The 17,162-nt window shown below is 44.1% G+C and overlaps 1 protein-coding gene across 1 annotated transcript in view; it reads right to left on the reverse strand.

Annotated features, from left to right (window-relative positions):
- LRP6 (LDL receptor related protein 6) overlaps nt 1–17,162 on the reverse strand; it is a 591,871-nt gene that overhangs the window by 57,023 nt on the left and 517,686 nt on the right. Inside the window, exons 18-19 of the mRNA XM_069228018.1 lie at nt 2,833–3,069; nt 337–447 (exon numbers count right to left, since the gene is read on the reverse strand). Coding sequence (XP_069084119.1) covers nt 337–447; nt 2,833–3,069 — 348 coding nt within the window. The remainder of the gene's footprint in view (nt 1–336; nt 448–2,832; nt 3,070–17,162) is intronic.

Raw genomic sequence — 17,162 nt, forward strand, 5'->3', positions numbered from 1 at the left:
ACAACACTGGTGCTCAGCTACAGCACACCCAGCACCAGTCCCCACTCACCACCCAACTTGAATGAGGTTTATGGATTTCTTGGATCAAGCGGAGAAAGCTCTGTTAAGGATTGAGATGCCTGGAGGAAAGGATTTGAGGCCCGTGGAGAGAGTACTTCATTTAAGCCAACAATTTATTGGTTAAAATTACATTTTCACTGTATGATGTATTCTGTATGAATTTACAATTTGTCACTATCAATGACTCAAGTATAACTATTTACTTGATGTAATTGCGCATATCATTTTGACGTATATACAAGACCTAGCAAAGTTATTTAGAAAAAAATAACTTACAACATCCTTGCTCATCAGAGCCATCGCTGCAGTCTGAGTTGTGATCACACTTTTTGTGTTTCCCAATACACTGTCCACTGGTACATCGAAACTGATCTGATGAACAAATCACTGCAAAAAGGAGAGGCAAGTGGCAGGAGTCAGTCAAATTGTCAACTGCACCTCATACAGGTGTGTCTTGAACATCTATATAAAGAAGGTACCCACAAAGTTATTTGTTAGCAAATCCAACATCAAGTGGATCTAATATTTTGAGAAAATCAACAACGGAATACAGTTTTTATTTGAATGGCAACTAGCCATATCAATGGTACAGAAATTCAAAGTCTTAATGGGTGCTTTGTTAAGCTTTATTTATATGGTAGTCAGAACCCCAATTATGACTTTTTGCAGCACTGCTAATAGCAGTTTTAAATATCAAATGTAAAAGTACTCAATTTATTGCCTTCTAAAGGAAGTGGTTCTCCTGATCCTGGCTGCACAAGAGAGACCAACGAGAGGATTAATTAAAAAAGGAGAGTTTGGAAGTTTGAAAATTAGCACAACGATTTAGGGTTGAGATTTCTAATAGCAATTTTAATGCGCAGACAGTCCAAGTGGCTTTCACATCAACATGTAATTTTCCTAACCTAATCTTCAAAAACGTCATAATTCCAGTGTTTTCTTAGTTGAATTAAGGTCTTCGCTGTCATAGGTACTGGCATCACAACTTTCACCACAAAACTATACCTGAACAGCTACAAGGGAAATATTTATAGTTGTTTAATCAATGGCTACTCTCTCAAGCTTCCTGGATATCCATATATGGCCATGGAACGACCAATACAAAAATAATGACCTTTAAAAGTAGTTGGATCAATGCTCTATAAGATTCGTTAATTATACTTGGACTTTCCAGTAAGACGCTGTGGAATTTTGCTAAGTTATACAAAAACTCCACAAGATTCCGCCGAGTTCTGAGAGGTGGCGGAATTGGGCATGTCATGCTGTTCATACTGATTTTTTAGCACTGGAAGCTTCTTCCGTGCAGTAAAATCAGAGCAAACGTTGCACGCCAGCGGGCACTGCTTATTTCTGCCGCTCAAGTAGATTTTCTACTTGAGCTGCAGCTTTCTCAATGCAAACGGTTGCGATCTGCTGCGATTGCCTGCGTTGAGAAATCTTGCAGTGAAGTGTCGTTGCGCCCAAAGATCTTGCTAGAGAATGCAAATTCTTACTCACCAACTTAACGGTGAGCCGCGCGCAAGGAAATAACTCTGCCACACAGCATTTTGCTGCAACTCTGCTCTCTTGGAGCACGGAGTGAGAAAAACTCTGCGAACTCCGCTGGCAGAGCACAATTTTTAGCCCACACCTACTTTCCAGTTCACAATTTTGGGGTCAGAAGTCATCTTAATACAGGGTATGACAAAAGGAGCAAACCTTCAACACTGATCTGATCTTGTAACAAATTGCTGGAAACAGCTATTCATGATAGAAAGATATAGACAAGCAAATCAGTTTAGGTCTCTTGGTACCTCTCATGCAAATAGATCCTTGAAGATCTATTGATGTAATCGACAATGTTCCAGTATGCAGTTGATGTATTCAACAAAAACAGGATCATCAGGCTAGGTATGTGAGTTTTGTAAAGTACTGTCAGAGTATTGAAGAGACAGTACTGGTAATTGGATCAATTCTCCGGAAAGAATTTGACAATTGAGACCTTGAAAGAATCAAATCAATTGCCTGGTGTTCTTCAATGTACTAAGTAAACGCAAAAAAAAAAAAAACACAAAAACAGCAAGGGTAGAAATGACACTGTTCAAGATCCAATAATCTGGGTTTGCTTTGATATCATGGAATGAATGTAATTGGGGTACATTCATTAAGTCAAGGGCCAATGTAAGCATTTAGGGCACAAACATCCTGAGGGGTTATATGCGATATCCAGGGACACATTAAGGTCCAGACAACTAAGACCAGGACTTGACTTCCAGTCTAACCAGTTCAAAGCCAGTATTTGCCTCATCTGAAGTATCCTGCCTAATATTCTCGCCATGTCACTGGAACAATGCAGGTCATTCAAACTGTACCCTGTGCAAAACATAGGTCCTATAAGGAAATGTTAAAAAGCAAACCTGCTCACACAGTAATGACGATAGAGACCTGTTTAACACGTTCTAATGTTTGCAATGGAGACTACCAGGATCACCAGCATGCATTTTTATACAGACTACTATTCAGAAAATTAGGACATTATAGGACAGTAAAGAGGTAGAAATAAATAGGAGTAGTGGGTAACTGACGACAAAAGCAACAGTGCAGCTGGACCCCATAAAGAGTCTGAGGGCTAAATGCAGGTAGGTGGAGGGGCAGAAGACCTGGGACTAGCAATCCATTATGAATATACACAGGTATGTTACTGTGATTATTAAGACATAAAACACACATTTTCAACGTTTTATCACAATTTATGCTGAATATGCATACGATAGACTAGCTGCCACAAGTTACCTTCACAGTTTTTCTCATCAGACTTGTCCTGGCAGTTTGCATCACCATTGCATCTAAGTGCCCCATCAATACACTGTCCACTAGAACACTGGTACTGTGAGTCTGAACAGACAGGACAGTTGTGTTCATCGCTGTGGTCCTCGCACTCAGTGAAGCCATCACAGCGCCAGGCCACCGGGATGCAGTCAATTTCGCCAGTTAAACAACTGAACTGCTGAGGGGAACATGTTGGAGGTTCTTAAAGAAATAAATAAAAAATGACAGGTTACTGGAGTAGAACATTTCAACATTTTACTGTGCTCACAATAAATAGTCTCTTTGGGTGCTGTTTTAACCAACACTGTCAGTCAAAGAGCACTTTCATATAACCACATTTTGCAACTTGAGCCAAATGAAGATCTTACCCCTTGAAATAGGAGCCATGGACCACAAATGCACTCTTCGTGCACAGACCTGACCTCTAAAATATATGCCCTATGACTTCATTTGTACACATCTAAAAATAAGTATCATGCTTATAGGAATAAGATATAATGAAGACAACATGTTGAGGAAACAGATTCACTAAATTAACAATACTCTCCAACATATATAGAAATGCTTTCAAAGGGGATCTCAGAAACTCACACAGTCGTCCACCAGAACTAAAAAAAAAACATCCTGACTCTGTAACATAACAGGTTACATTACAAATTTGTGTAGACTATAAATAAGCAATGGTTGGAAATGCTTGAATTAATGTTAGCCATTGGTATTTACTTGGGCACATTCCTTGTCATAGTTTTTAAGTTGTACGGACCAAGATAGAAATTCACCAACAGAATGGTGTATTTTTTTTTCCACTCAAACAAAATGCAAGGCCAATAATAACTCCGGCATGAACAAGAGATATTAGTAAAAATAGCGGAGTTAGGTGGAGGCTATGGGAACCAGATTGCAGTTTGTGCTGTAATTTAACTTATGATTGATTCTGAAAGATTAAGTTAAAACAGACAAATGTGCTACCCTATCGAATTAGGTTTAGAGGAAAGTTACTCGGTATTCAAGATCTAATGAGAGCATGCTGACCTTTCTCTGATGATGTGGGAGTCCACTTCTCAGTCTGTCTACATGTTCTTCATTCTCACAAGAGGAAAGTGTAGGAAAGTGCCCACTTTGGCATGGTTAACCCCACCCCACACACACACACTTTTTGCCTGGTATTAATGCTAACGTGACTGAGTTCCAAAGGGAGTGGGCACAGGAAGGGAGCCACCCTCAGGGACAGTAGCCATTGGCTACTGCCCTCCGACCCCTATAACGCCACTACATCTAGTATTTAGGGGCACCCATGAACCTTACTCACCAGATTCCTGGTGACCTCAAGAAGAAAGAAGGGCTGCAAAGCCGATCCCCAAGAAGTGAAGACTCCAGATGACAACTGACTTGACCCCCAGCCGTACCGGCTTGTCTGCAGCTTCAAGACTCCTGCTTGAAAAAGGTGACTCATCCTTCAAGTCAGCAACCACTTCAAACCCCCAGGAGTGTGAATATAATATATTATATATATATATATATATATATAAATATATATATATGAAAAATGTCACTTACCCAGTGTACATCTGTTCGTGGCATGAGTCGCTGCAGATCCCGCCATCTGGTGTTGGGCTCGGAGTGTTACAAGTTGTTTTTCTTCGAAGAAGTCTTTTCGAGTCACGAGACTGAGGGACTCCTCCCATTTCGACTCCATTGCGCATGGGCGTCGACTCCATGTTAGATTGTTTTCCCCGCAGAGGGTGAGGTAGGAGTTGTGTATGCGAGTAATAGTGCCCATGCAATGGAGTGAATACGTATGTACATAATGAAGTTTAAAGTAATATATTTACAAATTTATAAATGTTTAAGATCAACTTCTAAACGGCTACAGGCTCCCGGGGAGGCGGGTGGGTGCATGTGAATCTGCAGCGACTCATGCCACGAACAGATGTACACTGGGTAAGTGACATTTTCCGTTCGATGGCATGTGTAGCTGCAGATACACATGCTGTGCATAGAATAGTAAGCAGTTATCTCCCCAAAAGCAGTGGTTTAGCCTGTAGGAGTTGAAGTTGTTTGAAACAATGTTCGTAGTACAGCTTGACCTACTGTGGCTTGTTGTGAAGTTAACATCTACACAGTAGTGTTTGGTAAATGTATGAGGCGTAGACCATGTTGCTGCCTTACATATTTCGTTCATTGGAATATTTCCTAGAAAGGCCATGGTAGCACCTTTCTTTCTGGTTGAGTGTGCCTTTGGTGTAATAGGCAACTCTCTCTTTGCTTTAAGATAGCAGGTTTGAATACACTTAACTATCCATCTAGCAATGCCTTGTTTTGAAATTGGATTTCCTGTATGTGGTTTTTGAAAGGCAATAAATAGTTGTTTTGTCTTTCGAATTAGTTTTGTTCTGTCAATTTAGTACATTAGTGCTCTTTTGATGTCTAATGTATGTAGTGCTCTTTCAGCTACAGAATCTGGCTGTGGGAAGTACACTGGCAATTCTACTGTTTGATTCAAGTGGAACGGTGAGATTACTTTTGGTAAAAATGTATGGTTTTGTCCGTAGAACGACTTTATTTTTGTGTATTTGAATAAATGGTTCTTGAATGGTAAATGCTTGAATTTCACTCACTCTTCTTAGAGATGTAGTGGCAATAAAAAATGCAACTTTCCACGTTAAGTATTGCATTTCACAAGAGTGCATGGGCTCAAAAGGTGGACCCATGAGTCGTGTTAAGACAATGTTGAGGTTCCATGAAGGAACTGGTGGTGTTCTTGGTGGTATAATTCTCTTTAGGCCTTCCATAAACGCTTTTATGACTGGTATCCTAAATAATGAAGTTGAGTGCGTAATTTGCAGGTAAGCTGAAATTGCAGTAAGATGTATTTTTATGGAAGAGAAAGCTAGTTTTGACTTTTGCAAATGTAGTAAGTATCCTACTATATCTTTTGCAGATGCGTGTAATGGTTGAATTTGATTATTATGGCAGTAATAAATGAATCTTTTCCACTTATTTGCATAGCAGTGTCTAGTGGTAGGCTTCCTAGTTTGTCTTATGACCTCCATACATTCCTGTGTGAGGTCTAAGTGCCCGAATTCTAGGATTTCAGGAGCCAAATTGCTAGATTCAGCGATGCTGGATTTGGATGTCTGATCTGTTTTGTGTTGTGTTAACAGATCTGGTCTGTTTGGTAGTTTGACATGAGGGACTACTGAAAGGTCTAGTAGTGTTGTGTACCAAGGTTGTCTTACCCATGTTGGTGCTATTAGTATGAGTTTGAGTTTGTTTTGACTCAACTTGTTTACTAGATATGGAAGGAGTGGGAGAGGGGGAAAAGCGTACTCAAATATCCCTGACCAGTTCATCCATAGCGCATTGCCCAGAGACTGATGTTGTGGGTACCTGGATGCGAAGTTTTGGCATTTTGAGTTTTCCTTTGTTGCAAATAGATCTATTTGTGGTGTTCCCCAAATTTGGAAGTAAGTGTTTAGTATTTGGGGGTGAATCTCCCATTCGTGGATTTGTTGGTGATCCCGAGAGAGATTGTCTGCTAACTGATTCTGAATTCCTGAAATAAATTGTGCTATTAGGCGAATGTGGTTGTGAATCGCCCAATGCCATATTTTCTGTGTTAGGAGACACAGCTGTGTTGAGTGTGTCCCTCCCTGTTTGTTTAGGTAATACATTGTTGTCATGTTGTCTGTTTTGACAAGAATGTATTTGTGTGTTATCATGGGTTGAAATGCTTTTAGCGCTAGAAATACCGCTAACAGTTCTAGGTGATTTATGTGAAATTGTCTTTGCTGTATGTCCCATTGTCCTTGGATGCTGTGTTGATTGAGGTGTGCTCCCCACCTCGTCATGGAAGCATCTGTTGTTATGACGTATTGTGGCACTGGGTCTTGGAAAGGCCGCCCTTGGTTTAAATTTATACTGTTCCACCACTGAAGCGAGATGTATGTTTGGCGGTCTATCAACACCAGATCTAGAAGCTGACCCTGTGCTTGTGACTATTGTGATGCTAGGCACTGTTGTAAGGGCCGCATGTGTAACCTTGTATTTGGGACAATGGCTATGCATGAGGACATCATGCCTAGTAGTTTCATTATCATCTTGACTTGTATCCTTTGTTTTGGATACATGGCCTGTATTACACTGTGAAATGTTTGAACTCTTGGAGTAGCAATCCCTTTTGCTGTGTTGATTGTTGCTCCTAAGTATTGCTGTGTTTGACACAGCAGAAGGTGTGACTTTGCGTAGTTGATTGGGAAGCCTAGTTTGTGTATGATTTCTATGACATATTTTGTGTGTTGTGAACACCGTTTTAGAGTGTTGGTTTTGATTAACCAATCGTCTAGGTATGGGAACACATGTATTTGCTGCCTTCTGATATGTGCAGCTACTACTGCTAGGCATTTTGTAAAAACTCTTGGCGCAGTTGTTATTCCGAAAGGCAATACTTTGAATTGGTAATGTATTCCTTCGAATACAAACCTTAGGTACTTTCTGTGTGAAGGATGTATTGGTATATGGAAATATGCATCCTTTAGGTCTAGTGTTGTCATGTAGTCTAGTTGTTTGAGCAGTGGGATTACGTCTTGTAGAGTAACCATGTGAAAGTGGTCTGATTTGATGTAGGTATTTCATGTTCTGAGATCTAGTATAGGTCTCAGACTCTTGTCTTTTTTGGGTATCAGAAAGTACAGTGAGTAAACTCCTTTGTTTAATTGTTCTGTTGGTACTAATTCTATTGCTTCTTTCTGTAGCAATGCCTGAACTTCTAGTCCTAGAAGATCTATATGTTGTTTTGACATACTGTGTGTTTTCGGTGGGACGTTTGGAGGGAATTTGTGAAATTCTATGCAATAACCATGCTGGATAATTGCTAAGACCCAAGTGTCTGTTGTTATTTCCTCCCATTGTGTGTAAAACTTGGTTAGTCTCCCCCCCCCACAGGTGTTATGTGTTGGGGATTTGTGACCTTGAAGTCACTGTTTGTTTGGAGGAGTTTTGGGACTTTGGAACTTTCCTCTGTTTCTTTGAAACTGTCCTCCTCTATATTGTCCCCGAAAACCTCCCCGCTGATACTGGCTCTGGTAAGTGGGCTTTGTTAGTGAGGTTGTGGCGTCTGTGGTCTGCCCTCAAAACCCCCCTCGAAATTGTGTCTTTCGAAATGTGCCTCTGCTCTGCGGGGAGTAGAGTGTGCCCATGGCTTTGGCCGTGTCAGTGTCTTTAAGTTTTTCTATTGCAGTGTCCACCTCCGGCCCAAACAACTGCTGTCCGTTGAATGGCATATTCAGCACAGCTTGCTGCATCTCTGGTTTAAATCCTGATGTACGCAGCTATGCATGTATCCTTATTGTCACTGCTGTGTTGACAGTTCTAGCAGCTGTGTCTGCAGCATCCATTGCTGATCGAATTTGATTATTGGAGATACTCTGTCCCTCCTCTACCACTGCCTGCGCTCTTTTTTGGAACTCTTTTGGTAAGTGTTCAATAAGGTGTTGCATCTCATCCCAATGGGCCCTATCATATCTGGCTAACAAAGCTTGCGAATTTGCAATACGCCACTGGTTTGCTGCCTGTGCTGCCACCCTTTTGCCTGCCGTGTCGAATTTTCTACTCTCTTTGTCTGGAGGTGGTGCATCTCCTGAAGTATGAGAGTTGGCTCTTTTGCGCGCTGCTCCAACTACAACAGAGTCTGGTGATAGCTGTTGTGTGATGTACACTGGGTCTGTTGGTGGCAGTTTATATTTTTTATCTACTCTTGGAGTAATGGCTCTCCCTTTGACAGGCTCCTCAAACACTTGTTTGGAGTGTTTCAGCATTCCGGGCAACATTGGAAGACTTTGATATTGACTGTGCGTAGACAACAGTGTATTAAAAAGAAAGTCGTCTTCAATGGGTTCTGAGTGAAGGCTGACATTGTGAAATGCTGCTGCTCTTGATACCACTTGAGCGTAGCCTGTACTATCCTCTGGTGGCGACGGTCTCGCTGGATAGCATTGAGGACTATTATCTGACACTGGTGCGTCGTAAAGGTCCCATGCGTCAGGGTCATCTTGACTCATTCCCGTATGAGTTAGGGATTGCATCATTGGTGGAGTGGCTACTGGTGATGGTTGTGGAGAGTGATGTGGGGATGGTGGTGGTGTTACTTGTTTAGCCACTTTTGCGTGTGGCTGTTTGTCCTTGTCTTGGAAGGCAAGTTGACGTTTCATTCTGATTGGAGGAAGAGTGCTGATCTTCCCTGTATCTTTTTGAATAAAGAGCCGCCTTTGCGTGTGATCTGGCTCTATTGTTTCTAATTCTTGCTCAAATCTGTGTGTCTTCATTTGTGAGGACAGTCCTTGTTCCTCTGAATAGGAACTTATTTTCGGTTCGGAGGCCGGATGTTTCGGTACCGAAACCTTTTCGGCTCCGACAAAATCTTTTTCACTTTTGGCGTTGTGCCCTCTCAGTGCCGACCCATTTCTGTGCCGCTGTCTCGATGCCGAATCTTCTCGGAGCCACTCTCTCGGGCCCGAGATTGCTGTGTGCCGGTATCTCGACCGGAGTCGGATGACTTCGACACCAGCTCGCCCTTTTTCGGTGCCGATGGACGGTCACTGAGTTTTCGGGTTAAGCCATGGCCTGTTGGCGGTGGCGTCCCCTGGGCTTTAGCGGTCTTTTCGTGAGTCCTTTGTTTCGACGTCTTACTCACGGTTTTCGGCGTTTCTTCGTGATCGATCTCCTCCGAGTCCGAATCCTGGATGGAGAATGTTTCTTCCTCCTCCTCGAAACACCCTTGTTCTGTCGGCGCCGACGCCATTTGCAGTCTTCTTGCCCTTCGGTCCCTGAGTGTCTTCCTGGACCGAAACGCTCGACAGGCCTCACAAGTATCCTCCTTGTGTTCTGGTGACAAACACAAGTTACAGACCAGGTGTTGATCTGTATATGGATACTTGTTATGGCATTTTGGACAGAAGCGGAAAGGGGTCCGTTCCATCAGCCTTGAAGAGACACGTGGCCGGGCCGACCAGGCCCCGACGGGGATCGAAAAAACCCTGAAGGGCCTCCGGAGCTCTTCTTAATTCGGTGTCGATCTGTTGTAACTAACCCGATACCGAACGCAAACAATACCGACGATTTTTCCGAGATTCTAACTAACTTTCCGACCCGAAACACGGAGCGAAAACGAACACGTCCGAACCCGATGGCGGAAAAAAAACAATCTAAGATGGAGTCGACGCCCATGCGCAATGGAGTCGAAATGGGAGGAGTCCCTCGGTCTCGTGACTCGAAAAGACTTCTTCGAAGAAAAACAACTTGTAACACTCCGAGCCCAACACCAGATGGCGGGATGTGCACAGCATGTGTATCTGCAGCTACACATGCCATCGAACATATATATATATATACATATATATATACATATATATATATATACATATATATATATATACATATATATATACATACATATATATATACATACATATATATATACATACATATATATATACATACATATATATATACATACATATATATATACATACATATATATATACATACATATATATATACATATACATATATATACATATACATATATATATACATATACATATATATATACATATACATATATATATACATATACATATATATATACATATACATATACATATACATATACATATACATATACATATACATATATATACATATATACATATATACATATACATATATACATATATATATACATATATATATACATATATACATATATATATATACATATATATATATACATATATATATACATATATATATACATATATATATACATATATATATACATATATATATACATATATATATACATATATATATATATATATATATATATAGATGTAGATGTAGATATATGGAAAATGTTACTTACCCAGTAGACGTTTGTGGCATGAAGTGCTGCATATTCACATGCTTTGCAGTCCTTTCCGATAGAGTGTGAAGTCCTCTGGCGGGAAACGTGCAGTCTTTGAAAGTTGCTTCTTTGTTGCCAAGAAGTAGCTGGTTTTTAACAGGGCCGCTGTTCACGGGAGTTTCTTGGTCCTTTAGTCCAGGGCAGTCCTCTGAGGCTTCAGAGGTTGCTGGTCCCTGTCGGATGCGTCGCTGGAGTACCAGATTGGAGACAGGTAGGGCTGGGACCAAAGCAGTTGTCGTCTTCCTCCTTCCCTTCAGGCTTGTAGGTCAGCAGTCCTTGTTTCTTCAGGTGGCAGGAATCTGATTTCCTGGGATCTGGGGAGTCCCTAAATACTGACTGTAAAGAAATGGCTCCCTGTTGCAGTTACCCCCCACTTTTTGCCTGATACTGATGCTGACTTGACTGAGAAGAGTGCTGGGACCCTGCTAACCAGGCCCCAGCACCAGTGTTCCTTCACCTAAAATGTACCATTGTATCCACAATTGGCACACCCTGGCATTCAGATAAGTCCCTTGTAACTGGTACTTCTAGTACCAAGGGCCCTGATGCCAAGGAAGGTCTCTAAGGGCTGCAGCATGTCTTATGCCACCCTAGAGACCCCTCACTCAGCACAGACACACTGCTTACAAGCCTGTGTGTGCTAGTGAGAACAAAATGAGTAAGTCGACATGGCACTCCCCTCAGGGTGCCATGCCAGCCTCTCACTGCCTATGCAGTATAGGTAAGACACCCCTCTAGCAGGCCTTACAGCCCTAAGGCAGGGTGCACTATACCATAGGTGAGGGTACCAGTGCATGAGCACTGTGCCCCTACAGTGTCTAAACAAAACCTTAGACATTGTAAGTGCAGGGTAGCCATCAGAGTATATGGTCTGGGAGTCTGTTTTACACGAACTCCACAGCACCATAATGGCTACACTGAAAACTGGGAAGTTTGGTATCAAACTTCTCAGCACAATAAATGCACACTGATGCCAGTGTACATTTTATTGCAAAACACACCCCAGAGGGCACCTTAGAGGTGCCCCCTGAAACTTAACCGACTGTCTGTGTAGGCTGACTAGTTCCAGCAGCCTGCCACACCAGAGACATGTTGCTGGCCCCATGGGGAGAGTGCCTTTGTCACTCTGAGGCCAGTAACAAAGCCTGCACTGGGTGGAGATGCTAACACCTCCCCCAGGCAGGAGCTGTGACACCTGGCGGTGAGCCTCAAAGGCTCACCCCTTTGTCACAGCCCAGCAGGGCACTCCAGCTTAGTGGAGTTGCCCGCCCCCTCCGGCCACGGCCCCCACTTTTGGCGGCAAGGCTGGAGGGAACAAAGAAAGCAACAAGGAGGAGTCACTGGCCAGTCAGGACAGCCCCTAAGGTGTCCTGAGCTGAAGTGACTCTAACTTTTAGAAATCCTCCATCTTGCAGATGGAGGATTCCCCCAATAGGGTTAGGATTGTGACCCCCTCCCCTTGGGAGGAGGCACAAAGAGGGTGTACCCACCCTCAGGGCTAGTAGCCATTGGCTACTAACCCCCCAGACCTAAACACGCCCTTAAATTTAGTATTTAAGGGCTACCCTGAACCCTAGAAAATTAGATTCCTGCAACTACAAGAAGAAGGACTGCCCAGCTGAAAACCCCTGCAGCGGAAGACCAGAAGACGACAACTGCCTTGGCTCCAGAAACTCACCGGCCTGTCTCCTGCCTTCCAAAGACCCTGCTCCAGCGACGCCTTCCAAAGGGACCAGCGACCTCGACCTCCTCTGAGGACTGCCCCTGCTTCGAAAAGACAAGAAACTCCCGAGGACAGCGGACCTGCTCCAAGAAAAGCTGCAACTTTGTTTCCAGCAGCTTTAAAGAACCCTGCAAGCTCCCCGCAAGAAGCGTGAGACTTGCAACACTGCACCCGGCGACCCCGACTCGGCTGGTGGCGATCCAACACCTCAGGAGGGACCCCAGGACTACTCTGATACTGTGAGTACCAAAACCTGTCCCCCCTGAGCCCCCACAGCGCCGCCTGCAGAGGGAATCCCGAGGCTTCCCCTGACCGCGACTCTTTGAACCTAAAGTCCCGACGCCTGGGAGAGACCCTGCACCCGCAGCCCCCAGGACCTGAAGGACCGGACTTTCACTGGAGAAGTGACCCCCAGGAGTCCCTCTCCCTTGCCCAAGTGGAGGTTTCCCCGAGGAACCCCCCCCTTGCCTGCCTGCAGCGCTGAAGAGATCCCGAGATCTCTCATAGACTAACATTGCGAACCCGACGCTTGTTTCTACACTGCACCCGGCCGCCCCCGCGCCGCTGAGGGTGAAAATTCTGTGTGGGCTTGTGTCCCCCCCGGTGCCCTACAAAACCCCCCTGGTCTGCCCTCCGAAGACGCGGGTACTTACCTGCAAGCAGACCGGAACCGGGGCACCCCCTTCTCTCCATTCTAGCCTATGTGTTTTGGGCACCACTTTGAACTCTGCACCTGACCGGCCCTGAGCTGCTGGTGTGGTGACTTTGGGGTTGCTCTGAATCCCCAACGGTGGGCTACCTTGGACCAAGAACTAAGCCCTGTAAGTGTCTTACTTACCTGGTTAACCTAACAAATACTTACCTCCCCTAGGAACTGTGAAAATTGCACTAAGTGTCCACTTTTAAAACAGCTATTTGTGAATAACTTGAAAAGTATACATGCAATTTTGATGATTTGAAGTTCCTAAAGTACTTACCTGCAATACCTTTCGAATGAGATATTACATGTAGAATTTGAACCTGTGGTTCTTAAAATAAACTAAGAAAATATATTTTTCTATATAAAAACCTATTGGCTGGATTTGTCTCTGAGTGTGTGTACCTCATTTATTGTCTATGTGTATGTACAACAAATGCTTAACACTACTCCTTGGATAAGCCTACTGCTCGACCACACTACCACAAAATAGAGCATTAGTATTATCTATTTTTACCACTATTTTACCTCTAAGGGGAACCCTTGGACTCTGTGCATGCTATTCCTTACTTTGAAATAGCACATACAGAGCCAACTTCCTACATTGGTGGATCAGCGGTGGGGTACAAGACTTTGCATTTGCTGGACTACTCAGCCAATACCTGATCACACGACAAATTCCAAAATTGTCATTAGAAATTGATTTTTGCAATTTGAAAAGTTTTCTAAATTCTTAAAAGACCTGCTAGGGCCTTGTGTTAGATCCTGTTTAGCATTTCTTTTAGAGTTTAAAAGTTTGTAAAAGTTTGAATTAGAACCTAGAACTAGTTGTAGATTCTTAAAAAGTATTCCAACTTTTAGAAGCAAAATGTCTAGCACAGATGTGACTGTGGTGGAACTCGACACCACACCTTACCTCCATCTTAAGATGAGGGAGCTAAGGTCACTCTGTAAAATAAAGAAAATAACAATGGGCCCCAAACCTACCAAAATACAGCTCCAGGAGCTTTTGGCAGAGTTTGAAAAGGCCAACCCCTCTGAGGGTGGCAACTCAGAGGAAGAGGATAGTGACTTGGAGGAAAATTCCCCCCTACCAGTCCTATCTAGGGAGAACAGGGTCCCTCAAACCCTGACTCCAAAAATAATAGTCAGAGATGCTGGTTCCCTCACAGGAGAGACCAACACCTCTGAAATCACTGAGGATAACTCCAGTGAAGATGACCCCCTGTTAGCCAGGATGGTCAAAAGATTGGCTTTGGAAAAGCAGCTCCTAGCCATAGAAAGGGAAAGAAAAGAGATGGGCCTAGGTCCCATCGATGGTGGCAGCAACTTAAATAGGGTCAGAGATTCTCCTGACATCCTAAAAATCCCCAAAGGGATTGTAACAAAATATGAAGATGGTGATGACATCACCAAATGGTTCACAGCTTTTGAGAGGGCTTGTGTAACCAGAAAAGTAAACAGATCTCACTGGGGTGCTCTCCTTTGGGAAATGTTCACTGGAAAGTGTAGGGATAGACTCCTCACACTCTCTGGAAAAGATGCAGAATCTTATGACCTCATGAAGGGTACCCTGATTGAGGGCTTTGGATTCTCCACTGAGGAGTATAGAATTAGATTCAGGGGGGCTCAAAAATCCTCGAGCCAGACCTGGGTTGATTTTGTAGACTACTCAGTAAAAACACTAGATGGTTGGTTAACTGGAAATGAAGTGTGTGACTATGTTGGGCTTTATAATTTGTTTATGAAAGAACACATTTTAAGTAACTGCTTCAATGAAAAGTTGCATCAGTATCTGGTAGACCTAGGTCCAATTTCTACCCAAGAATTGGGAAAGAAGCCAGACCACTGGGTCAAGACTAGGGTAACCAAAACTTCCACTGGGGGTGACCAAAAGAAAGGGGTTACAAAAACTCCCCAGGAGAAAGTGGGTGACACTAGAAACAAAGAAAAAGAGTCCTCTGTAGGCCCCCAAAAACCAGAACAGGTGGGTGGGCCCCAAGACACAACCCAAAACAAAGGTGGGTACCAGGGTAAGAACTGGGATGCCACTAAGGCATGGTGCCACAACTGTAAACAGTCTGGGCACCCCACCAAGGACACTTCTTGTCCCAAAAACAAACCCCAGAACAAAATTCCAGGGGTAACCAGTGTAGCCATGGGAGATGACTCCTCAGATGAGGAGGTCTTCATAGCCTTCAACTGGAAACAGGGCCCAACAGGTGAGTTGGAGATTCCAGAGGGAAGTAGACACTTCCACCACCTACTGGTGAATGGAATCCCAACCACTGCCCTGAGAGACACTTGTGCCAGTCACACTATTGTGCATGACAGGCTGGTGCTCTCAAACCAGTACATCCCAGGTGAGACTGCCAGGGTAAGAGTTAGCCTAGACAGGGTCACTAATAGGCCTGTGGCTTTAGTGCCCATAGAAGTGGGTGGCACTCTTAGCTGGAGAAGGGTAGTAGTCAGTACAGACCTCCCCCTTGATTGTCTCCTTGGAAATGACTACCCAGAGGTTAGTCAGAGCCCAAGAGAGGAACTGGTCCAGTGCCAGTCCTCTCCCAAGGATTCTGGAAGTCCTGCCTCTGCAGTAAATGCAAGCAGGCCCCAGAAGAAGAAGAAAAGAAAACAGAGTAGGAAGGGTGGACAACCTTTAGCCAAGGTTACAGCAAGCCAAGGAGATTCTGCTCCAGTAGGGGAGAACTCCAAAAATGGCCCTGATAAAGTCCAACCTGACCCACAAGAAGTCCTGGCTAGTCAGGCAACTGTTAAACCTGAGTGGGTGGCTCCTCAGCTAACAGAAGAAAGAGTGGAAGAAGGGTGTTTACTACAAGATGTGGTAACCCCCCACTCTAATACAGCAGACAGGCAACCTGAACCCAAAGAGGCCTGTAACTTAGCCCCTTCCCTTTTAGGTGAAGAGCTAAAGGTGTGGTTCTGGGCACTGACAGCTGTCAGTGGCCTCTGCTGGGTGTTAGCCTTTATGGCTGCACTATCCTTAGCATGGTGGTCTGACCCCATGCCAAATAGCAAGTTAGGCCCCCTGACCCTATTAGTCATGGTGGGGTTACTCCAGCTCTGGGTAACCTCTCTGGGTAAGCTAGGGGTAACCCTGGCCAAGATAAGGTTAGCAGAGGTGGATACCTCTAAGACCAAAATAGAAAGAATGGGTGGAGACATTGAAGAGGCAGACAAGAGGCAATTCAGACTAGGTCCTATCACTGTGGAAGTAGGTCAGTTCCCCAAAGGGAATGACCTGAACAGAAGGATGTAAGGCAGAGTAGGCCCTGCAACTAACCAGCCTATTTCTCCTACTCTTCCTCGCCTGACAGACTAGGAAGACTCTCCCAGCTTGGGCTGAGTCTCCTGGCCTGTGGGCTGGGGGGGGCTTGTGTAAAGAAATGGCTCCCTGTTGCAGTTACCCCCCACTTTTTGCCTGATACTGATGCTGACTTGACTGAGAAGAGTGCTGGGACCCTGCTAACCAGGCCCCAGCACCAGTGTTCCTTCACCTAAAATGTACCATTGTATCCACAATTGGCACACCCTGGCATTCAGATAAGTCCCTTGTAACTGGTACTTCTAGTACCAAGGGCCCTGATGCCAAGGAAGGTCTCTAAGGGCTGCAGCATGTCTTATGCCACCCTAGAGACCCCTCACTCAGCACAGACACACTGCTTACAAGCCTGTGTGTGCTAGTGAGAACAAAATGAGTAAGTCGACATGGCACTCCCCTCAGGGTGCCATGCCAGCCTCTCACTGCCTATGCAGTATAGGTAAGACACCCCTCTAGCAGGCCTTACAGCCCTAAGGCAGGGTGCACTATACCATAGGTGAGGGTACCAGTGCATGAGCACTGTGCCCCTACAGTGTCTAAACAAAACCTTAGACATTGTAAGTGCAGGGTA

The sequence above is a fragment of the Pleurodeles waltl genome, chromosome 4_1 (genome assembly GCF_031143425.1).
Source record: "Pleurodeles waltl isolate 20211129_DDA chromosome 4_1, aPleWal1.hap1.20221129, whole genome shotgun sequence".
Taxonomy (NCBI): Eukaryota; Metazoa; Chordata; class Amphibia; order Caudata; family Salamandridae; genus Pleurodeles; species Pleurodeles waltl.